At 39.7% G+C, this 25,648-nt stretch overlaps 2 protein-coding genes across 3 annotated transcripts in view; one reads left to right on the top strand and one right to left on the bottom strand.

Annotated features, from left to right (window-relative positions):
- DNAJC2 (DnaJ heat shock protein family (Hsp40) member C2) overlaps positions 1 to 1,775 on the top strand; it is a 29,588-nt gene extending 27,813 nt beyond the window's left edge. For both annotated transcript variants that reach the window (XM_079711461.1, XM_079711462.1), the window contains exons 16-17: positions 1,209 to 1,363; positions 1,629 to 1,775. In XM_079711461.1, the coding sequence (XP_079567587.1) occupies positions 1,209 to 1,363; positions 1,629 to 1,703 (230 nt within the window). In that variant the 3' untranslated portion in view covers positions 1,704 to 1,775. The remainder of the gene's footprint in view (positions 1 to 1,208; positions 1,364 to 1,628) is intronic.
- A 127-nt stretch (positions 1,776 to 1,902) lies between these two features.
- PMPCB (peptidase, mitochondrial processing subunit beta) lies at positions 1,903 to 17,969 on the bottom strand (the record flags this gene model as incomplete). Its single annotated transcript, XM_079711244.1, has 13 exons — positions 1,903 to 2,039; positions 2,129 to 2,204; positions 2,362 to 2,450; positions 2,534 to 2,619; positions 3,628 to 3,788; positions 5,315 to 5,458; positions 6,319 to 6,431; positions 9,449 to 9,528; positions 9,916 to 10,114; positions 15,348 to 15,477; positions 15,840 to 15,926; positions 16,641 to 16,781; positions 17,838 to 17,969. The coding sequence occupies 13 exons, from the start codon at positions 17,967 to 17,969 to the stop codon at positions 1,975 to 1,977; spliced, it is 1,503 nt and encodes a 500-aa protein (XP_079567370.1). The 3' UTR covers positions 1,903 to 1,974.
- Between the last annotated feature and the right edge of the window lie 7,679 nt (positions 17,970 to 25,648).

The raw sequence follows: 25,648 nt of genomic DNA, 5'->3' as shown, positions 1-25,648 counted from the left end.
GGAATAGTGATTTCTTATAGGAATTTTACATGTTTCATTCATTTTGGTATTGGGAAGTCCCTGGATCATAACAGCAGATAATAATTATATGTCAGTTCCATCTTTTTTCTAAGAGAGAGGAAATGAATTAAATCTATGGTGTTAAATGGGGCTTCAGACTAATAAAAGGAAATTCCACTAAGGGGTTCCTGGAATTTAAAAGCTGATTTCAAAAAAAGCTTCAGTCTTTAATCTGTCTTCAAATACAAGTTCTCTGCCTTGTTCTAAGGTGTGTTGTTATTCAACTTGTTCACTGTGTCTGTGTGTTTTTAATTGGGAAATAACTTAGATTTCTAGGCTTTACTTTGTACCTGATCTCACAGGATACAATTTCAAGAGGTAGTCTCACTACTGGTAGGATAGGTGCCACTGTGTTTTCACTGCATGATCTGAAATAACTAAGCTGTCAGTAATCCATTAACTTAGAATAACCAAATCAGCTTTTTAACCATTTTCACATTTTCATTTTCCTACAGAAGTGGGATGTGTACTTCTTACATCCTTAGGAAGGAATATATTTGTTTCTGATACATGTATGAGGTGTTCTATCAAACATAAAGGTCTGGTTTAGTAGAGATGCACAGTGCAGGCTCCACAAGCTTTTAGTGGACGTGATGACAGTGCCACACTGGAAATGGAATCTAATCTCACCTTGGCTCTACAGCATTGAAACCATGGGAGCTTGGCTTAGCTTTGTTAAACTTGTTTCTTCCAGTGTAAAACGAGAATGGTTTCCAGGCTCTCATCGAGCTAAGTTTTTAAGTAGGAGGCAGCTCTTTTCCCTATGATATAAGGAACTAGATTTATCAGAAATCTTAAATGACTTGATTGTGGTTTTGAACCCAACAGTCCAACTGTGTATGTTAAATCTGATTTTTTTTTTAAGTCTGGTGAATATAAGATTAGATTGTGATAGACCAGAAATACAAAGCATATTGTGCTTTAAAGTCTCATATTTTTCTGGGATGTGAGCTATCCAAAGTTTTTTCCCTGATTAATACCTAGAGGTATATATGTGCGTCTAATTTGGTCTGTTCAAGATTGCACATCACAGATTCAAATGGGCACTTACCAAGATGTGAACCAAAAGACTCATCTGGGAAGGTGTTCCAGGACAGTTTTCTATCAATTAGGATAAAATTTTCCAAACAAAATTTTTTCTTAAACAGGTCCAAGCACAGATTTCACCCCTTGGACAACAGAAGAACAGAAGCTTTTGGAACAAGCTTTGAAAACGTACCCAGTAAATACACCTGAAAGATGGGAAAAAATAGCAGAAGCAGTGCCTGGCAGGACAAAGAAGGACTGCATGAAACGATATAAGGTTGTAGATCTTTAGTGTATAGATTCCATTATCAATCATTTAAGTTATGTTTTTGTGCTTATTCAATACCACAGTAGTCGTGGGGCCAATATTAGAAATAACCAACCTTAGAAACTTTCTAGCTCTGGCCATTACTAAAAAAAATCAACCTTTTCAGTATAGATTTACCCCAGTCTGGATGTTTTACATACTTATACCAAACACTAGAAATGTCTGCAAATTCTGACAACTTCTTGGTTTAAGTAACATCTTTCTCCCTTCCTAGGAACTTGTCGAAATGGTAAAAGCAAAGAAAGCTGCTCAAGAGCAAGTGCTGAACGCAAGTAGAGGCAAGAAATGACTTATGACAATCTTTGTTGTGTGTGCATTTTTATAATAAAACTGAAAATACTGTACAAAATTTTATTCTTAAAACTACACTTAAAGTGTGTTGTTCCAGTATAATTTCTCAGAGCTCAGAGATCTACCATTCATTGTGGTGGTCTTTCAAAATCTGAGATAGTTATTTCATTCATATTTACCAGTATAGATGTTCATTTTTTTTTTCTTTAGGACTTGAAGGTCTCGGTTTTATAAATATATATGTTCAAAATATGTTTATTAGGAGCATTTTAATCATGAAGCCAGCACATGTTACTGCAAATCTGGTTAAAATCTGGTAGCTGCTCAATAGGACCTAAAGATTAAAAGAAAAGACAGTTACAACTAAATAGAAGGAAAGTCCTTAGCCAACTTTCTGCATAGGAGAAAAGGAGCCAGGCTTACCAACAGCAGCAACAGCTGGGCTCTTATCATAAATATATTTGGTACACACTTCTCGAATTATCTCAGCATTTACAGCCTGAAAAATTGAAGACACAAGCATTCAGACCTTTTTGTAGTAGTGAAGACATTCTATACCTGTTTTTGAGCTAAAGCAAGATTTATGATGCATATCTCCAGGTGTTGTAACAAGCATCATTTTACACAAGACCCAATAGTATCTAAGGACTACTTACATCAATTCTTGCTTCAAGCTCAGGGATGGGAATTCTTCGATTATAGCATAACATTTGCCTACCAATATCTTCACAGATGGGAGTGGAACCTGTTTTAAAGAAAAGGGAAAACTAAGTACTGGAACATAAGTCAACCATGTGAAAATAGGACTTATGTCTTTAATTCTTTTACCATCAAGTTGCAGCAACATGTTTGTTTTCAGAAGATTCTTGGCTCGTGCAACTTCACTTTCAGTGACACTTGTACAGAGTCGCATCCTAAAAACCATTTGGAAAAATCAAATGTCAAAGTAGTTTGAAAATGTTATGCGTTTCATGAGTTAATGACCTAAAGAAAGAAAGGATGCCATATTCCTAGAAAGGATGCCATATTCCTATGTATTACACCACAAATGTACAAGTGATTATGATTTCAATTTAGTAAAAAGTTGAAATTACTAATGATCCCAACAGTTAAGCAGAAGTTAAAATAATACTGATTATTTTCCTGGTAGTGTTAATTTCTCAAAAATGATATGGTTAGCAGAGATTCAATACAATATAAAAATAGGCTGACCGCATTTTGAGAAATGCTACAGTCATTTTGAAAATTCATGAATCCTCATCTGATAGGATCTGACTTGCTAGGGGATAGATAGGTCAGTGGGTCATTGGTTTCTCAAAAGAATCCAGTTGAGTCTAACTTAAACCTAATAATTAATGATTACACTCCAACTAGACTTAGAGAGATGTAAGCCATTTAAGAATGGTGGAGGAAAGGGACCAGAACTAAATAAAAGTTTTCCAAGAAGCTTTGGGCCCTTCTGCCTGTCTCAAGGTACTAGTTTTGACTAAAACACTACATTTTTCTTTTAGCAATGGCAACTTCAGGTTCATTTTCATAACAGCCTTTCCAAGCCAGATAACTTTTAGAAATATTTCCTAGAATTCTAGTTGGCATTTAAACATTTTTAACTTTTAAGATCTTTCTGAAGTAATCTGCTTCTTAATGATTAAGAATTTTCTATAGTATAAATCAGCTTCACATGAGACTTAAAAGAAACATCTGTGATCTTTAAAAACATGGCAGTAACTGCTACTACTTAAGTCTTGTTCTCTTAATAAAATGCTAATAACATCACCATAAAAAATTAATCAGCATCAACAGTGTAAAAAGAAACTAGTCTAAAGTGGGAATTCTAAGCTAAAAAATTAATCAGCATCAACAGTGTAAAAAGAAACTAGTCTAAAGTGGGAATTCTAAGCATGATTTAAATTTTTTCTCACCATTCTTTCTGAACAACATGTAGCATGTCTGCAACAGTGGCTGGTTCACAAACCATATAGATGCCCCATAATCCTGTATCTGTGTAGGAAGTGTTGAAAGACTGGAAGCTATGGCAGAGGTTGCCATGACAGGTGAGCTGGGCCAGCTTACTAGATAAATTCTGTAAGGGAAAAAAACTGTCCAAGAGAACTGTAGGTATACGTGTCCAAATTACCAGAAAGAAAAATGAGATGTGAAAATCGTGACTGCCTTAAAAGGCCGAGTTTCTCAGTTTTATCCAGCAGTATCTGAATAATAAAGCTAAAATTCACTGAAACTAAGAATTATAGTAATCTCACCAGCCCAATGCATCATCCCCAGAGAAATTCATAATGTTAAAGCAGTGAATCCTTATAATTAATTTAGTAGCTGCACCCACTTCTAAAATAATATATTTTGATGGACCTAGAGATTATCATACTAAGTGAAGTCAGTGATACCACTTACATGTGGAATCTAAAAAAAAAAAAAAAAGATACAAATGAACTTATTTACAAAACAGAAACAGACTCACAGACTTTGAAAACAAACTCATGGTTACCAAAGGGGAAACGTGGTTGGGGGAGGGATAAATTAGGAGTTTGGGATTAACATATACACACTACTGTGTATAAAATAATCAACAAGGAACCTACGGTATAGCACAGAGAACTCTACTCAATATTCTGTAATAACCTAAATGGGAAAAGAATCTGAAAAAGAATGGATATGTATGTGTATATATAACTGAATCACTTAGCTGTACACATGAAACTAACACAACATTGTAAATCAACTATACTCCAATATAAAATTAAAATTAAAATTAAAAAAAGGGAAAAATCCAATCAGGCCAAAGCTGTCCCTAAAATTAAAAATGGGTTGACCTCACAGGTTGTAGTTCAGGCATGTTTACAGGGTCCCTTGGTCAATCCAGCCCAGCATTCCACTTCTAGCAGTGATTGATGTGAGATATGGTTATGACTTCTAATTCTGTGTTCCAGCTTTGTTTAATAATCATTTATAACCATATCAACCAAAAAATTGAATAACCCATGCCAATATGCTTTGCCAACAACAACAAAAATTTAAAATAAAAATAATTAGCTATTATCAGCCCAATTTGTAGAGCTTTGGGCTGTTTGCTTAAAAAATTGAAATTATATTGCATGTGAAGCCTAAGATACTTGTATGACATGTATTTTCTCAAAATCTTTGAGTATAAATATATACACTTTGTATTTTGAAGTAATTTCAGACTACAGACTAGTAACATAAATAGTACAAAGAATTTCCTTTATCCAAATTCCTTAACACCTGTTACTTTACCCTTTTTTTTTTGCTTTATCATTCTCTTTAACATATTTTTCAATTGTTTGAGAGTACAGTGCAGATATCCTTTTTACCCCTGAATTCTTTTTAATGTGCACTTCTGGAAAACAAGGATATTAACCTCAGTACAATTATTAAAATTAGGATATTAACACTGATATATTACTATTAACAAATCCTTCTATCCTTATTCAAAATTTGCCAATATGGCAAAAAAAAATTTGTTTTTTTCTGGCCCAGGATGCAATCCAGGATCAGTTTATATTTTGAGTCAGAATTCATAGTACAGTTTCATCTTCTCACTTAGTACGGAAATTTACTTTTAAAATCCCTTACCATTCCTCCTCCGAAAGAGCGATCCCAGTTGCCAATCAGTGTGTTTGCAACCATGAGACAGATTGTATCTGGATGTGCCCAACCAACAGCTTCAACAGCTATTGCAAGATGTGCCAAAGGCATCTTGTCATCCCTCACTCGAATCTAGTTAGGATAAAGGATACAAAGCTCTAGTTAAGATTACCACTATATAACATGCTTAACAAGAAACAAACTCACCAGCTCCATTAATTGCAAAGTTAAAATGCTCACCATGACACTGCTTTGTTTTTTAAACAATTAGGCCTCTTTACACTGTATAGTCTAGTCTAGAAGAATTTCACCAAAAGATCTCCAATTGAAATAGTCCAGACACAGCCACCAGATAATGGTCAAAAAGCGATGCATTATTTCACTGGTAGAACTAATCTTCTGTCAGTCTGAATTTTTCTGACTCTCTAAATTTAAGCTAATCTTGACATAACAGGCTTATTTTTGTACTGCCAATGCTACAGTCTTATGCAACTGCCAACATAAGGCTTCTTTCCAGATACAACTATATGAGCATCATCCCTAATGTGGCAAACTAAGCTTCTAATGAGGATTAAAGATACAGCTGACACATAGCAGGTTCTCTACAAGTTCTGGCTTTAACAGCTACCCCCCCAGAAATGTACTGTGGGCAGAACCTAGCCAAGAATAAACCTGATTAAAAGTCAAATTTTGTGGTGTTTTTAAAATAAAAGATTACTTTTATGCCCTACAATAGGAAAATGGGCATAGTATCAAAGAAAAAGCACAAAAAGACCAAATTATGTTTTCCTTAAAACCTTCCTTAGGAAAGAAAAATAGGTGGTTAAATATATGGAACAGGAAAGAATATAAACAACTGAGTCCATCCTCGGCTGGACTCCTTTGGCTTCTTCCATTTTACTGTTAGAAACAGGCACATTTGCTACATACATTCATAAATAAAACACAAGAAACCCAAAGGGTTAAACACCAGCTTAGGAGGCTTGCCCTACCTCACTTCCTGTGAATTTGCAGGAAGGCAGGGCTGGTATTTCTCCTTTGTGTGTGGACAGAGAGTCACCAAAATGAAACTTTGCCAACTCAAGCAGTTCATCATGGGAAACTCCTAAATTGAAGGAAAATATGTTATATATCCAGTAGCAGTGCAATGTAAAGCACACAACGAACTGCCAATACTTCTGTTTGCAATAAGCTCAAGGTGGTATAATGTGATACAGGTTACACACGGACTGCTTGCTCTGACTAAAAGCCTTTTTAAGAGTAAGCTCACAGGGCCTCCCTGGTGGCGCAGTGGTTGAGAGTCCGCCTGCCGATGCAGGGGATACGGGTTCGTGCCCCGGTCCGGGAGGATCCCATATGCCGCGGAGCGGCTGGGCCCGTGAGCCACGGCCGCTAAGCCTGCGCATCCGGAGCCTGTGCCCCGCAACGGGAGAGGCCACAACAGTGAGAGGCCCGCGTACCGCAAAAAAAAAAAAAAAAAAAAAAAAGAGTAAGCTCACAGAGCACACTATTTCCCTGGTTATAAGGCTTAGGGCTGCACAGCTTTCTCATTCTGAAGAACAATCACAGTTTTCATGGCATACCAATGGATTCACAGATAAGGATAATAAGATACCTTGAAAATACCATTTTCCATACAGAATCATGTTATATTAAATAATTAAAAGTCCTAGAATGCAAACTAGCAAGGAAAAGTCACTTTTCAATAAATTTTTTAAAGTAGAAAAGAATAACTGTATCATTTAAAGAAAGCTGGATACAAGACATGCTTCATTCTCTGTGCTCTGCTATCAAAATACAGGAACAAAAAATAACCTCATAAATTTCTGAATAAATTCATAGCTATTCAAACACTCACTACTTGCCATCCAAAACTTAAGAGTAGATTCTATATCCCTTATTTTCCAAACTTGGGATCCAAACAGATTCAGTCAGTGAAAGATTCCTGAACTTACAAGACAAATTTAAACATGGGTAAGTGCCTTAAAAAATATCACAAGATTTTTTTTTTTTTTTTTTTTTTTTTTTTTTTTTGCGGTACGCGGGCCTCTCACTGTTGTGGCCTCTCCCGTTGCGGAGCACAGGCTCCGGACGCGCAGGCCCAGCGGCCATGGCTCATGGGCCCAGTCGCTCCGCGGCATGTGGGATCCTCCCGGACCGGGGCACGAACCCGTGTCCCCTGCATCGGCAGGCGGACTCTCAACCACTGCGCCACCAGGGAAGCCCCCACAAGATTTTTTTTTTAATGAAACATTCCATTAGAACATAAAAGCACTACTTAACACCCATATTTTCCAAACAAATCTCTGGTATAAAACAAGACAGTGAATGATTACACACGTTTTCACAATCACTATGTAGGAGAGCCACCTTAGGTATCAATCCAGAGGGTGACAAAACAATAGGAAGACCCTGGTGATACAAGGATGACAAGCAGAGAGTGTAGAACCACAAACATGCACACAGCTCTCAGCACTTAACAACCACTTCCACTGTTTTACTACCTTCACCTATAGCCCTCCTGGTTGGATGTTCCAGATATTCAGCTCCTGCCCCAGCACCACCTCTGCCTACCTCTATCCAAAAGGCAGGGAGACGGTAAATTTTATTTTTTTTAAATCAAGCTAGGTCTGGCCTATTTCACTGAGGTTAAGATGCCACTGTTGATAAGAAACATCATCACTTATGTACCAATAAGGCAAAATGCTAATTAATCTAGGATAGGCCATTAATTAATTGTAAGATATCCCAACTCTGGTGATGTCAAAATGAACCAGTGAACTGTGATAAAACCCACTGCATCCATATGCCACCAACAATGGCAGAGACATCCCAGACAGCTTAGCTGCTGAGGCCCCATCCAACCAACAGTGTTCCCCTTTCCAAGGCAGATTCAATTGTTGAACCCCAGCCATTTTAGAAACAATGTTACTAACTCAAGATAACTTCAGAGCACACTTATCTGCCGCAAAAAGGTAACATGTTTTAAGATGTTTAACCCTCATTTTCATCTTCTCCATTATTCCCAAGTAATGAGCCTAAAGTCTATCCAGGGCAACTAGGATTTTAATTTATTGTCATTTCTAAAGAGAGAAAAATTAAATTTACACAAAAGAACATTCCATGTATCTTCACTTTGTCCTAAAAAGAGAAAGAGAACACAAAACTGGAAACCAATAAAATGTATAATTTGCCTAAATTCAGACTACCAGGAAATCTAGCAAAATCTAATGTGAATTTTCTTTCATTCACTGGCTTCAAACATGTTCTCACAAGGAAGCCTTGTCCTGATGCCACTTGCATGTTCAGATTCCCATTAAATATTCTCCTAATCCCCAATATACTTCCCCTTCTCAGTAACTAGCAGATCTTACTGAAAGAACGAACAAATCAAAGAATGAATAAACAACATAACATACTCATACCATGCCTGACCAAGGATGAAGCTGGTTCTCAAGAAGTAATTTAAAATCTCAAGAGATTCCCAAACCGTAGAACACCATCTTCCAAGTCTCATTATCTCCCAGTTCACTCATTTGCCCTTTTCTTACAAGTAAATTCCATTATGTGTGCACACTTATATATTGGAGGGTCACTAAGTTTTCCCATTGGAAAACTCTACCGGGCTTCCCTGGTGGCCAGTGGTTAAGAATCTGCCTGCCAATGCAGGGGACACGGGTTCGTGCCCTGGTCCAGGAAGACCCCATATGCTGCAGAGCAACTAAGCCCGTGCGCCACAACTACTGAGCCGGCGCTCTGGAGCCCGCGAGCCACAACTACTGAGCCCGCGTGCCTAGAGCCCATGCTCCGCAACAAGAGAAGCCACCGCAATGAGAAGCCCGTACATTGCAACGAAGGGTGGCCCCGCTCGCCACAACGAGAGGAAGCCCACGTGCAGCAACGAAGACCCAACACAGCCAAAAATAAATAAAGAAAAAAAAAGAAAAACTCTACTAAAGAGAAGACAGAGGAAAAGTGTGGTTCCAGGGCTCCACACTGCCCTTACCCAGCACATTTAACAATCTGCTCTCTAAATAAAAACTCTAAAGACATCTCCCAATAGCATCAAACTGATAAGCACATCACTCTGTGTTTAAAACAGTCACAGAAATTTAAACTAACCTCCAGCAGCAGCAAGTACTATTCTTGGCCCCTTATAATGTGTGGTTATATAATCCACTAAGTCCTTACGATTTATAGATCTGTAAATGGAGTAAGAAAAGCAATATTAAAAGGAAATTTAAAAGCACAGATCCTCACATAATATACCTGAAATTAAATTGGACCTTAAAGGTATTCTAAGTTAAATGAAGTCAGAAATAGGATATATGCAACAAGTAATCAAAGAATTTCAACATTTATATATCAAAAAAAAAGATTTAATACCATCACTTGTTTATTCCAGAAGTAGCTACAAACCCAGACACCTGGGAGTTAGGTGGGGCTAAAGTGTAGCTTAAGTACAATTTCATTCAGATTATTGGGGGTAAAAAATTACTTTTTGAAACATACTTTTTGAATGTTTGTGAATCTTAATTTTCACAATTCAAATTTTTTCTCAAAAAAAAAAATCTGAGAATTATACCTACTTGATATTTTCAGTTGGTCCCAAAATTGTCCGTCCAAGTGCAGTATTTTGATAAGCTGTGGCATGAAGATAATCAAAAACAACTTCTTGTAAATTGGTTTCAACTTCCTGCATCTCTCTAAGGATTACTCCACGTTCACGTTCGATCTCTGCTTCTCCCAATGTGCTGTTTTGTATTATATCAGCAAGAATTTCTACAGCTTATTGAAAATAAAACACAAGAAGAAACACTAAAATCTTAAATTTTCGCTATTTAAAATCTATTAAATTAGCATCAGAAGCCACAATAGTGACCATCACTCAATATTGACTAAATGATTAAACTAGGAAGAAATAAATGTTTCTATAATTTGATATACCTAAAAGGACTAAATTAAAATGAGAAATGCAATCCCCTGTGGTACAGATGAACTTGAGGAAAACTAAATTTGCCAGAAGTCCCCACAACACTTGTAATGACTGCCTACAACCACTTCAAAACGGTCATGGAAATCTGCATATAACTGTATATTGTTCTCTGTGACAATGGTAAGGAGAAAATGATCTATCTATTCAGAGCACACAGGTACACACAGAGAGCCGACATCACCCAAATATCTACTACCCAAGATCCCACAGCAACGAGGCTACTATATTAAGAAGCCAAGAACCATCGTAATCTAATATATACCCCCAATGAACCACTTACAGAATTAGTGTCCTCTCAAATATCTTTCCCCACTTAACTGCAGTTAATGGTCAATGCTGGTTAGATTCTGGTCAATGCTGGTTAGATTCTGACCATTAATTAGTAAAGTCACTGATAAATGATGATCCAACAGAGCTGGAGCAGTTAACATTTGAAAAAAACGATAGGTACCCCAAAAGAGATAACATGACTATCAAAGGATTAAAAGTGACCACTGGAAAAACTGATAAAACCCTCAAGTGTTTATACAAAAATGACCCTAATTTGCAAAAAGCCACAAGTGAACTAAAGGATATATCATGCTATTAAGCAATTTTATCAGAAAAAGTACATACTTCTCCAAAAAAGGAAAACCTAAACTATCCTTGAAGAATTAGTATATAGTTGCAATCACAATCTAAATTTTAGTCAATATAAAACAAATTTATAAACTTTAGTTTCATTTTGTTACTCTGCTGTAAATTTCTGTTCCTTGTTTTAAGTTCACTTTAAGGTGAATTGTCTCAGAAGCAATAACGTTCAAATACCAAGGACCTCCTGTAATTAATTACCTCTACAGACTACCGAACATGACAAAACAGACTGCTAGAATAGGCTGGGACCGAGATCCTGGGCAAAAAGAAAAAATTTTCTGTAAAACCATCTCTCTGTCTAATACAATGTTGTAAATCAACTATGCTCCAATAAAATTTAAAAACAAACAAAAAAACCCTATCCAGACAAGAGAAATAAAGGCCCAGGTGGGTAAGGAAGAGCCCAAAGACAGGTGGGAGGACAAGGGATCCTGTGTGAAGACCCTCCTTTATGTGGAAGTAGTAGTCTAGACTGGTACCTTCTAAAGTGGGGATTCATATTTCCCAATATTTATGTTTTACTCAGAATCTTCTCTCTTTCTAATGTATATGTAATACTGTATATGTTAGTACAGCAGTACATGTACTTAATTTATACATATACCTATATTGAGGATATATGTTCAAGTCTCCTACTGATAAGAATGGATCATGATAAAAGTTTGAAGACCACTTGTCTAAACATCTAATTATTACCTCACACACCAGGTTTCACCCAACTGAGAGTATAAAAGCCTCAAGCAAATTCCCAAAGCGGGATCTGCCTCAGAGAGCACTTCCATTTTGGATTCCTCAAAGAGCGCCTCTCCTTCCCATTTCCACTCCCACTGGCAGGGACTCTGTCTTTCCCAGCCAGAAGCCAGGAAGAAAAAAAAAAGGTCTTCTAAATTCTCTCTTCCTTTCTCTAGTCCTCTTTTTTGCTTTCTTTGCTGTTCTCTGTGTAAATAAAGGAGAGAAACAGGCTAGAATCAACAGTCCCTTCAAGTAGCCTGGCCCAGCCCTCTGTTCGTAGTGCCTAACTAGTCCTGGGGCAAAAACTGTTTCTAGGGAAATCATTAAGAATCTAACCAATGTTTTTTGCAATTCAAACCAACACACCCTCCACTGTTTTCATTTTCATTGGTTTTAATGCACAAGTTAGGCTACCAGGTTATGAAAATTTTACTTTATTTATTTGCAGGTGGTAGGTTTTTTGTTTTGTTGTTGTTTTGACAAAGCAACCTGACACAGTGAATCTGAGTGAGAAGACAAGCATTTGAGTCCACAGTAAGCTACTAAGTTATGTGATCCGGGGAAAATCACAGTCTGGGCTGGGCCTCAATTTCCACAACTGCACAGTGGAGACACTTATCTGATTACTATGCTGATCAAATGAGATGATATATACACAAATTACATATGTACAAAGGTACTTGTGTAAAGTGGCATTCAAACATTATTAATGAAAGCCTATTAGGAATCCAAAATTTCAAAGTAATGAAATTAGCTACAACTATACAAGGACCTTAAAGATTAATAGTCTCACCAATTAGCACTAAAACTGCTACACTTTTTGGTTAATTCTCCCATTGGGAAAATGTTTTGTGTAATAACTTTCCCTTAAGATATCCAAAACACTCTACAACATGGTAACTACAAAAAGTATCTATGCTGTCAGAATAATTATTTTACTTCTACAAAATAAAAATAAAATATTTTATTTTATTGCTATGAAAACAATCATCAATAATCTTTTAAGTGAACACTTGCTTATTCTGCTTCAGAGTTTTTGTAACAAAAAAGGAATAAAAAAAATTGCTCCTAGTCAGAGCAATTAGGCAAGAAAAATAAATCAAAGGCATCCAAATTGGAAAGGAAGAAGTAAAACTATCACTATTTGCAGATGACATATTACATATAAAAAACACTAAAGACTCCATCAAAAAAACTGTTAGGACTAATGAACGAATTCAGTGAAGTTGCAGGATACAAAGTCAATAAGCAAAAATCTGTTGTGTTCCTATACACTAATAATGAACTATAAGAAAAAGAAAATAAGAAGTAATCCCATTTACAATTGCATCAAAAGGAATAAAATACTTAGGAATAAATTTAATCGAGGAAAACTACAAGACATTAATGAAATAAACTGAAGACAACACAGGAAATGGAAAGATAGTCCATGCTCATGGATCAGAAGAATTAATGTTGTTAAAATGTCCAAGCTACCAAAAGCAATATACAGACTCAGTGCAATCCCTATCAAAATTCCAATGGTGGGGCTTCCCTGGTGGCGCAGTGGTTGAGAGTCCTGCTGCCGATGCAGGGGACATGGGTTCGTGCCCCGGTCCGGGAAGATCCCACATGCCGCAGAGCGCCTGGGCCCGTGAGCCATGGCCGCTGGGCCTGCGCGTCCGGAGCCTGTGCTCCGCAACGGGAGAGGCCACAGCAGTGAGAGGCCCGCGTACCACACACACACACAAAAAAAAAAAAAAAAAAAAATTCCAATGGCATTTTTCACAGAAATATAATGAACAATCCTAAAATTTGTATGGAACCACAAAAGACCCCAAATAGCCAAAGCAATCTCGAGAAAGAAGAACAAAGCTGAAAGCATCATGCTCCCTGATTTCAAACATTACAAAGAATAGTAATCAAAACAGTATGGTACATAAAACCAGGTACTGAATCAGTGGAACACAACAGAGAGCCCAGAATAAACCCAAGCATATATGATCAATTAATTTACAACAAAGATCCAAAAATATACAACAAAGAAAGGATAGTCTCTTCAATAAATGGTGTTGGGAAAATCGGCCACATGGAAAAGAATGAAACTGGGCACCTATTATACACAAAAATTAACTCAAAATTAATTAAAGGCTTGAACAGAAGGCCTGAAACCATAAAACTGCTAGAAGAAAACTGAGGAAGTAGTAAGCTCCTTGACATAAGTCTTGGTGATGATTTTTTGAACCTGACATCAAAAGCAAAAATAAACAAGTAGAACTACATCAAACTAAAAAGCTTCTGCACATCAACAAAATGAAAATGCAACCTCCTGAATGGAAGACGATATTTGCAAATCATATATCTGATAAGGGGCGAATATCCAAAATATATGAAGAACTCATAGAAACCAACAGGAAGAAAACAAACAATCAGATTAAAAGATGGACAGAAGATCTAAATAAACATTTTTCCAAAGAAGACACACAGATGGCCAACGAGTACATGAAAAGATTCTCAACATCATTAATCATCAGGAAAGTGCAAATCAAAACGACAATGAGATATCACCCCATAACTGTTAGAATGGCTACTATCAAAAAGACTAGAGACAAGGGTTAGCAAGGATGTGGAGAAAAGGAAACCCTTGTACACTGTTGGTGGGAATGTAAACTGGTGCAGCCACGATAGAAAACAATATGGAATTTCCTTAAAAAATTAAAAATAGAACTACCATACAATCCAGCAATTCCACTTCTGCATATTTATCCAAAGAAAACAAAAACACTAACTTGAAAAGACCTACCTCCGTGTTCACTGCATTATGTACAACAGCCAAGATATGCAAACAACCTAGGTGTTCATCAGTGAATGAATGGATAAAGAAGTTGTGATACACAAATACACACTCACATACAAAGAGAGGAGTATTATTACTCAGCCATAAAAAAGAATGAAATCTTGCCATTTGCAATGGCATGGATGAACTTCAATGGCATTATGCTAAGCGAAGAAGTCAGACAGAGAAATATCAAATATCATATGATCTCTCTTATATGTGGGGAAAAAAAGTCGAAAACAAAAAAACACCCAAGCTCATAGATACAGAGAACAGACTGATCATTGCTGGGGCGGGGGTGGGGGATCAGTGATCTGTATTGGGTTTTTTTTTTTTAGTTTAAATAAATTGAATTTTGAAAAGAAGTAATGGAAAGGACAGTAAGATAGAAGTGCACTCCAGGATGAGGAACCAGAATGTGCAAATGCAATAAAGAAGCAAGCAAGTTTTGTTCAAAAACAAAGCCCAGCAGTCAGTAGATAGAAAATCTGTTCTGACTTGTAGAAATAAAATATTCAGATAACAGGATAGAGAAAAAACAAAAAGTAGGCAGTAAAAGTAAACAAATAATAAAACAATTAAAAATGGTTCACTACACAGGTATGGCTCTGGAGGAAGTAATATGTGAATCAAGTGTTGGGACCTGGTTTGCACAAGTCCTGCAGCCTACAAATATTTTTATCGTTTCTCATATTTGGAGGAAAAAATAAAAACAGGTGCCTCCTCACCCAAAGTTTGGTTCGTTTTTTTCATTTTCTTTCTCAACAAACATAATGTAAACAGCACTAAATTATTTCGGAATTCCTGTGGAAATTACATATCTGCAGTATAAGTAATAACAATACCTCTTGGCAAATCTTTAGAGAATGCTTTGGCATAATATACAGTCTGCTCTCTGGAGGTATAGGCATTGAGATGAGCACCCATGTTTTCAATCTCAAGTTCCAGATCTAACTGGGATCTCTTTTTGGTGCCCTGAAATAAAAGAAGAAGAAAAAATTATGACCTCTTCCTTTATCCCTCATCTGTTCTGAACACTTAGGGACAATGAATATGAGGACATAAGCCTATGTAAGGACCAAATTTGGTTTCTAAAGTACATCAGGCTTCAGAAATAGTGGCATACTTTCAGATGACCTTTATATCCCAAGAGAAAATCCTTGTTTCGCTCTACAGAGCAATTATCAGTAATTATTTCAGGTAATTATCCTGAAAAAAAGATTTTAAAAATAAAAGTAAAACATGCTATCTATTATAGTTCTCCTTACCTGAGAATGAGATTTTGTGTTTACTGCCTCTTGAAGAAAATGCATTAAAAAAAAAGTCTTACAACTTGCCTTGAAAGCCATATGCTCCAGAAAGTGAGCTGTTCCATTATTCTTCTCATTTTCATATCTACTTCCAGCATCAATCCAGAGCCCAACCTTAATGCAATCAAGTAAGAATTAAATAAGACATCATCTTCTTTCTTTTGAGGGGATGGGATAGGGGTAGGGGGCAGTCTTCTTTTTTCTGACAAATGTTTTCCAGCCTTAACATTAAAGTCTTCTTGAGTGGATTGACAGTACAGTCCTATGAACTATGAGATTTAAAAATTTTGGTCATCAGGCTACTGGGTGCCACAAATACCTACTTGCCAGCTTTACTGAGGACCCAGATTCTTAGCCCAATGTGTTACTACAGTCAATTAACAAGTATAGTATAAAGAACATCAGAGACTGTCAGAAAATCTAGGTTCGAATTCTGGTTCTGTCATGTATTAGCTGTGTGACCTTGGACAAAACCATTTAACTTCTCTGATCTTGTTTTTCAACTGTAAAATGGATGTGATGATCCCTGCTACAAAGAACTATTCTAAAGATCAAATAATATATGTAAAAACATTTGGCACAGAGTAGTCCAGCAAATATATCTCTCTCATTATTATCAACACTACATGACACAACAGGCTACAAGAACCAGATGCAGACACTTGTGTGGTATGGAAGTATCACAGGAAGAGATTCCCAAGTGACAGTCACTTGTCAAGGCAAAATAATTGCTGCTACTTTCAACCACCTGCCAACCAACTGAAAAGCTTAAATTAAAATCAACAGTTTGCTCTCTCGCCTGATGAGGGGTCAAACTAAATCACTTACTGTGCATGTTGAGAGCCCAGAGTCTTCAGAGGCCACTCTGAGTCCATTCTCCAAACAGGTTACGCGCGTTTCAGGGACATTCAGAACAACTTGTGTAGCAGCCTGTGTACTTCTCAATCTGTTTCCTCCAAAATACAGTGACTGGTTGGGGGTGGAGGGAAGAAGCAAAACCTATCACTATTCTAATATGAAATGTTGATTAGAAAACCAAATCTATCCCGAAGAGACTCTATCAAGTACTCCTTCCTCCTTAACTTTTATTCCACTGAGACCCACCCCTTGGCTGGCCTATGTTGAGACCATTCCTCAACCAACCACTTTCCTAAAGCCAGCAACATGTCTGCACATGCCCTTCTTTCCTTAAGGCAAATAAACAGTTAGTATAATTATCCTGAAAGAAACTACTTTTATTTCAATACTTCTCCTAGAAATGTTTAATATTCACCATAGAGGGCACAAGCGGGGGTAGGTGAGTGGGGGAAGCCAAGAAAGGGAGCGAAGGATATAAAACTACCTGTACACAGCGGAGACACGCTTACGGTGTCCACCGTGTAAGAAAAGCAAAGTCTTGAAAAGGCAGAAAAAGAGAAGGCAGGAAGAAGCGCAGGTGCTCACGATACACTCTGGCTGACTGACTTGTTGGCTACGGACTATTCGCCTGTCCCCAGCTTTTCTTGTCCTCTAGACAAAGCTAGTCTCGCACGAGAAATATACATATACAGACACACGTTTCCTTTAGGTACCCCTTGGTTCACAGCAAGCAGAGCTGATGATGACGCTCGGTTTTAAGAAAACACAGAACTCGGGGCGGGCGGGGTGGGGTCCTCACTTTTTAATTTCCCCCAATGGCAACCACTGCGATTTTAGTGATCACCACGCACTCTTTATAATGACTCCCAAGTGACTAGGGCAGGGGGCCGGTAAGCCAGGGTCATGCCCCACGTCACCCGCGGGTCACGCGCTGCGGGGGACCAAAGCCAGCCCAGCGCCGGCGGGAGATAAGCGTCCCCGGCCGCCTGGTGCCCCACGGCTCCCGGCTGGGAAGGCCCGACCCGCCGTTGCGGGGGCGGGGATGTGGATCCGACGCCCGCGGCCCGGCCGGGCGCCCGACACTCAGGCTCGCCGCGCGGAGTTCTGCGGGAGAGGCCCGGCCTAGCCTGGTCCCGGCGGCACCCAAACAAGTGGAGGGAAGCTCACCCGTCCGGCAGCACCTCCGGCCAGGAGCCTCTCGGTGAAACCGCAGAGCCTCCGCCGCACCGCGGGCAACACCACGGCTCGGGCCGCCGCCGCCGCCGCCGCCGCCGCCGCCGCCGCCGCCGCCGCCGCCATCATCATCTTCCCTCGGGCCTGTGCGAAGGATGTGCTTCCGGGGTCGTGACCTGAGGTCCCAGACGGGAGGGCGGGCTCCACCAAGTGACCGTGATGGGAATGACACTCGTCTAAGCAGTCGTGGAAGGAATGGACCTGGACGTGGTGCGAGCCGTCTAATAACGCGAATTCAGCAGTCTGTAGAAGCCCCTGTATCAGCAGTCACTTCAGTCGCCTACGACGTGCAAGGCACAAAAGTAGAAGAATGAAAGGTAACCTGGTACAACATATTATCCCATTGGTGGCCGAAATTGATTGGAAAAAGGGGAATATGATCCATAACTCACTGTCCTTAGAGGAAGCCTCTGGTGGGAGAGAGAGGCGCGGTGAGGGGAGGGAAGAAAGTATCAGTGTTGACCCTTACTCACTTTTCAACACTTTACGGTCGGCTCATTCCATTCCACAGCAATCGCTCTTGGGGAAGCCACTAACTGCTGAAAGATGGACACTGTATAGACCTTCTGGTACAGTCCTCTTGGCTGAATTCGACAAGGTAAACCTCTGTGAAGCTGTCTTTCCTCACTGCACCTTCAGAGCTCCTCCTCCTCCTTCTAGTTCCTTCTTCTTCACCTCCTTGGGCAGCTCTTTATCCACAGATGTCAGTGAAACGAAACATCGCAAGCACTGTTCTAACTGTGCTATTCAGTATGCTCATTTTACAGATGCAGAAACGGGGGTAAATAACTTCCCTGAGGTCAGGACACTAATAACAGGCTGTGGGGCTCCAAAGCCTTTGCACTTCAGCACCACACCATTTTGCCCTGAAAGTTGCTGTTCCCCAGGGTTCTGGGCCTGGGCCTGGGCCTCTTCTACTGCACACTCTCCCTGATGGTTTCCACTTTCACCTGAGGCCTTTCCTGTCTACCTAACCAGGCCTCTGTCTTGAGCTCCAGGCCCCCTTAACCACTCAGTGACTAGACAACTACACTGGAGTATCCCATTGGCACCTCAATATCAACTTGTCCAAAATGCGCTTCACTGTCTTGCCCAGGAGTCTATTCCTGTATATTCAATGCAAAACAGCCAATGTTACCTCCGTTCAGCAGAGACACCCAAACCAGAAACCCAGGTTCATCCTCAGCTCCTCCCTTTTTCCCCACTCGCAACATCCAATTGATACACCCCTTTCCTGCCTCTTCAATCTACTCCAGCCCCACTGTCATAGTTTTTGGCCCAAGGGATCTTTTTTTTTTTTTTTTTTTTGCGGTACACGGGCCTCTCACCGTTGTGGCCTCTCCCGTTGCGGAGCACAGGCTCCGGACGCGCAGGCTCAGCGGCCATGGCTCACGGGCCCAGCCGCTCCGCGGCATGTGGGATCTTCCCGGACCGGGGCACGAACCCGTGTCCCCTGCATCGGCAGGTGGACTCCCAACCACTGTGCCACCAGGGAAGCCCAAGGGATCTTTTTAGAATGCAACTTTTAGTATGATAGTGCCATTATGAAGAACCCCCCAGTAATTTCCCTTGGTCAGGATAAAGTGAAGCCTCCTTAGTTTGGAAGATAGGTCCCTCCATGAGCTGACTCCTACTTATCTTTCCAGACTCATCTCTCTCCACATCTCCCTTCTGCTATGAACCACAGGTTCAGCCCACAGGATCTATTATATAATAAGGACAACCAAGGTTATCCCTTCATGTTTCTAAAACACATGTGTGTTAACATTAATAAAGAAATACAAACATCACACATATATACAAAAATATTTAGGTATAATCGCAGGAAGCACCTGGGAAATTTTAGCACATCTTAATTCAAACTTAGTTTAAGACGTCAGGGAAAATGACAGAATAAAACCTCTGAAAATCCTCCCTGCTTTTCATAAAATAAATGAGAAAACTGGTTTTAAAAATGGCCAGAATCTGGGACTTCCCTGGCGTTCCAGTGGTTAAGACTCCATGCTTCCACTGCAAGGGGCATGGGTTCCATCCCTGGTCAGGGAATGAAGATCCCACATACCATGTGGCGTGGCCAAAATAAAAATGGCCAGAATCGACATTTTCAAAACTCTGGAAATTAAACAAGTCTTGCAGTAATCTGGGGAGCTCTTCCCCCCACCCCAATAAAAACACCTAAATTGCAATAAGCAAAGGGAGCTTTATAGTGCTTTATAGTGTTTAAACTTATAGTGTTTAACTCTATCCTTAACCCCTTCCTCCTAACTCCATGGTAGCCTTGAAAACCAGGATCCCACAACCAAGATGAAAATCAGCAGCCTGGCAGCCACCAGAGGGGGCAAAATTGGGCTGGAGTTCCTTCAAGGCCTCAAATCCAGAGAATTGAAATTATTTGACCTGTCTCATGCTTCCCTGGATGATCTCACTTGCAAGTTTGCCTTTATTTGACCTGACTCAAAGCAAAAAGGCTTTTTCTGGGGATGTTTGTCAAAAATATTTAGAGGCAGTTATCTAACTTTGGGTGGCTGCCTGGAGGTAGTAAATAACACTAAGGGCAAACAATAGGCAAACCAGGAAGCTTAAAAGGAAAAGCTAGGGCCTGAGCTGTCTATACAGGATACCTCATTTTATTGCGCTTTGCTTTTTTGTGCTTCACAGATATTCTGTCTTTTACAAATTGAAGTTTTGTGGCAACCCTATTAGAACCATTTTCCCAACAGCATTTGCTCACTCTGTGTCTCTGTGTCACATTTTGGTAATTCTGACAATATTCCAAACTTTTTTCATTATTATTTTATTTGTTATGATGATCTGTGATGTCAGTGATCTTGAATGTTACTAAGGGCAACATGATGGGTACCAATTTTTAGCAAGAGATAACTTTTAAATTAAGGTCTGTATATTGTTTTATTAGACATAATTCTACTGCACACTCAATAGACTATAGTATAGTATAAATGTAACTTTTATATGCAGTGAGAAACTGAAAAATTCATGTGACTCACTTTATTGCAATATTCACTTTATTGTGGTGGTCTGGAACTGAACCTGTAATATATCTGAGGTATACCTATAGAGACTTTGAGAAGCCCAGATGTATTCCTGGGAATCTGGAAGGCCATGCACATGTATATGGCTGTGTGCATACCCAGGGCTGTACACATGCCCAGGAAAGACCGGAGAAGGCCCTAAACCCTCCCACGGCACTGACCTTGAGGCTCTGTGCAAGCAGGAAGTGAAGGCTAAGGCACAGTTGTCAACTATCTGGCTAAGTGTTGAAGGTATACCATACACAGAGCTCCTCAACAACAACTGAGAAGTTCATTGGTTCTAGGCATTTATCGAAGTATCTGTATAATCATTAGCTGACATTAAGCTAGTTGAGCAGAGACTTCAGTAGTAACACATGACTTTAGGAATTTACTTAGAAAAGTCACTAAACAAACAGAAGCAAACAGCAACAACAAAGCTGGGAGGGGGTGGAATCTGATATTCAGAATTGACACATATTATTTTAAATGTCCAGTTCTTAACAAAAAAATTACAAGACATTCAAAGAACTAAGAAAATATGGTCATGCACAGGAAAAAAAATCAATAGAAAATGTCCTTGAGGAAGCCAAGACATTGGACTTAAAAGACAAAAACTGGGCTTTCCTGGTGGCACAGTGGTTGGGAGTCCGCCTGCTGATGCAGGGGACACGGGTTCGTGCCCCGGTCCTGGAAGATCCCACATGCCGCGGAGCTACTGGGCCCGTGAGCCATGGCCGCTGAGCCTGCGCGTCCGGAGCCTGTGCTCCGCAATGGGAGAGGCCACAACAGTGAGAGGCCCGCGTACCACAAAAAAAAAAAGACAAGAACTTTTTAAAATAAGCTGTTTTTAAAATGTTCACAAAACTAAAGGAAACAATGTCTAAAAAACTAAAGGAAGGTATGAGAATTATGTCTCATCAAATACAGGATATCAATAAAGAGATAGTAATTATTTTTAGATCAAAATCCTGGAATTAAAAAGTACAATAGGGCTTCCCTGGTGGCGCAGTGGTTGAGAGTCCGCCTGCCGATGCAGGGGACGCTGGTTCGTGCCCCGGTCCAGGAAGACCCCACATGCCGCAGAGCGGCTAGGCCCGTGAGCCATGGCCGCTGAGCCTGCGTGTCCAGAGACTGTGCTCCGCAACGGGAGAGGCCACAGCAGTGAGAGGCCCGCGTACCGCAAAAAAAAAAAAAAAAAACCATAGCACTATTATTTTCTTGAATTGAATGTTGCTTTGGGGAAGTCTGAGGCTAACCATATCTTTTTTTTACCACTTTTAAATATGGCTTGCTTTGTCTGTTTGAAATCCTAAAAAATTATTTTATTCTTGAAGTCTAATAACTTAACTAAGGATATATATTAATATTGTGTAGCTTTGTGTTCAGTGATTTTTTTGGTGGGTGGTGGGCATGCCACACGGCTTGCGGGATCTTAGTTTCCCTGACCAGGGACTGAACCTGGGGCCTCCACAGTGAAAGCACAGAGTCCTAACCACCGGGCTGCAAGGGAATTCCCGTGTGTTCAGTGATTTTTGTCATAATTTCAGGGAACACAATATATTCTTTCAATCTGCAGATTCACTTCTTCCTTCATTTAGGAAAATTCTCTTTGATTACATCATCTGACATTCCACTCAGTGGATTCTTTATTGGGGATAACAGTTATCTTTATGCTGAATTACAATACTTTATCTGTCTTCCACATTTATTAGCATCTCTCTAGGCTCTTGAAGTTTCGTCATTTTCATCTGCATCTTTTGTGATTATCTCAAACCAGAAATAGGCCCACACGCATCTGCCCAACTAATTTTTGGCAAAGATGCAAAAGTAAGGCAATGGTCGAAGGATACCTTTTCCCACAAATGGTACTGGAGCAATTGGATATTCCTAGAGTCCCCTGCCCCTCAATGAACCTCCGCCTAAACCTCACACCTTATACAAAAATTAACTCAAAATGAATCATAGACTTAAACGTAAAACTATAAAATTTTAGAAAAACACATAACATAAAATCTTTGGGATGTAGGGCTAGGTGAAAAATTTTTAGACTTGATATCAAAAGCATAACCTATAAAAGGGTTATCACAGTCACACACTCAAACGCACACACGCAGAGATGTATTAGTCACAGAGGTTCTTACAAATTGACATAGGAAAGGAAATTTAGAATTGTTCATCTGGGCATAACTAATAAGGTAATAAAGGGAACTGCAAATGAATTGGAGCAAAAAATCTTTGCATGTTTCATAAAGCTTTCCTGATCCAGCCTTTTCTACAATGGCCGCCTAATGAGGAAGGAGCGATTAGTGTGCTATGAGATGTGTAACGTGGCAGTTTGAGCAGCTCCCTGAGTCTGGCTGTGGCGCTGGCAGTCTTTGTGCCCAGTCTGGACTCACTGAAGTGCTTTGGCCTTATTTCCTTTTGTTTCTTGCTTCTTAATGGAGGTTACACTGAGTGGGAAGGAAGTCCTGAGTTGAATGTATAATCACCATGGGAACAGAGGCCACAATCAATCCCTGGGAATGTAGCTCATGGCCCCCACATAACTATTGTCAAAGTCCTTCTTATGCACTTTCTATGTTTTGAATGCTTCTGAGTTTGAGTGAATGCCTGTGTGTATAATACTTATAGGTTACCTGGTTTATCCTTGAGGGCAGAGGCGGCAGAAAACGTAGGGAACTTTATACAGACAACGTCACATTCCTCAAACTTCTGGTTTGTGTTTATTAGCTAGGAATCAATTGTGATCAAGTATAGTAGAAGAAAAGTAATTTCTGAACAATCTGAACTCCCACTTACCTCCATTCAGGCCACCATGTCTCTTCTATAGGAGACTAAGTCCAGCATTTATGATGCTAGCAAAATTTGACTTTCTGTCTTCCTCACCTTCATTTCCTCCTGGTCTAGATGACCCCAAAGTGCGATGATCTTTGCACACCCAGTGGTCTTTCTGGGACTCTTAAATCATGAATTGCCTCTTCATCTTGTTCTTCTCCATCGATTATCCACTCAGTGCTCCTTGACTCCCACTGGATTGATATGTACCGAAAGTTTCTGCCCCTGGGCTCTATTCACTCCACAAACCTTCCTAGAGACTGCCTTTCCTGTAGTGAAGACCTACAGTGCCTTCTAGACAAATATTCTGCTCTAAATGACTCCAGTGGTTACCTTTAGGGTAGACTTAAACTTGCTAAATCTTCACGAGAAGACTCCAACAGGCTTGGTAGAGAGGGGATGAAGAAGACAAAGTCTAGGATCTAATTTAATGTGTGGAAAGCTTCTATAAAGGTCTCAAAACAAATTTGCAAGAGTATGAAATCACCTGAGTCACAAGATGCTATTCTTCAGACATGGGTGTAAGATTCTTATAGAAGTAAGAATTGAACTTGTTTTCAACATTTGCTCAGTTATCTCATATCTGAGAAAAGAATAGGCAATTCAGAAACTATAGGAATGATGATCTGCCAATTCAGTACTTTAGATTTCCAGGGAGAGAAGCTAGTCACATCAGTTGGTTATCTATCTACCTGGTTCTCCTGTGTGCATCCCTCTCTTCTTAACCCTGGCTGATTTCACCAAATGTGTATAGAGATTGCTACTCCTGAAGTAGAATTTAATGATAAAGGTATTTTTTAAAATTCCTACCAAATCCATAAACTGGCATCAAACTCTTTTTTATTGATGTCTTTTTAGTTTCAGCGTGCAGTGGGCAGAATTCTAAGATGACCCCCAGTGACCCACGCCCTTATATAATCCCCTCCCCGTGGAATCTCATTCCTGTAATTAGGTTACATTATATGGAAAAGGTGAAGGGATTTTTTCAGATGGAATTAAAGCACCTAATCAGGTGAGTTTAAGTTAATTAGCCCTGGGGGGACTTCACCTCATCAGGTGAGCCCTTTAAAAGGGTATAGCGGCAAGCCATTCCTCTGCTAGTCTTGAAGGAGTAAGATGTCAGCAGTTCTACAGCCGCAAGGAAATGAATTCTTCCAACAACCGTGTGTACTTGGAAGAGGACCCCAAGCCCCAGATGAGACCCCAGCTCTGACTGACAAGATTGTAGTCTTGTGAGACCCTGGAGCAGAGAACACAGGTAAGCCATGCTCGGCCTCGTAACCCATGGACCCTGTGAGGTCATAGATAGATGTTGTTATAAGCCCCTAAATTTGTGTCAACTTGTTGTGCCGCTGTAGAAAGCTCATACACAATTTAATCCCTAGATGTTTGGTTAGCTGTTGCAGAGTGGTTATTTCGTTACCTTGCTTTATTGTCAGTCTCTTTCAGTATGCCCTATCAGCTAACAGGGGAAGGCAGGGAAAAAAACACCTCTTAACACCAGGCTCTGAGCCTGTGTTTTGCATACTGTAGACAAAAGAGGGGAAATAGTATAAATATAAACTCTTATTTTGATCTTCCATCGAGATATAAAACTTTCCCCATTGCAGACAATCCATTACCAATTCTGTTGGTTCTGCGTTCAAAGTATATCCCGAGTCCATTTTTTCCTTTCAGTCCCCATTCCACCCTAGTCGAAACCACCATCCCTCATAGCCCAGATGAGTAGAAACCAGCCTCCTATCTAGTTTCCCAACAACTTCCCTTTCCCTCTTCTCACTCTTTCCTGACCAGTCCAAGGAGTTATGAAAATACTGGGGGGGGAGGACTATGTCTCTTCCCCACTTAAAGCCTTTCAATGGTTTTTCATTGTTCTTA

Source organism: Hyperoodon ampullatus, assembly GCF_949752795.1.
Source record: "Hyperoodon ampullatus genome assembly, chromosome: 9".
Classification (NCBI taxonomy): domain Eukaryota; kingdom Metazoa; phylum Chordata; class Mammalia; order Artiodactyla; family Ziphiidae; genus Hyperoodon; species Hyperoodon ampullatus.
The sequence above is the reverse complement of the archived record's forward strand: the minus strand, read 5'-3'. Positions and strand labels throughout refer to the sequence as shown.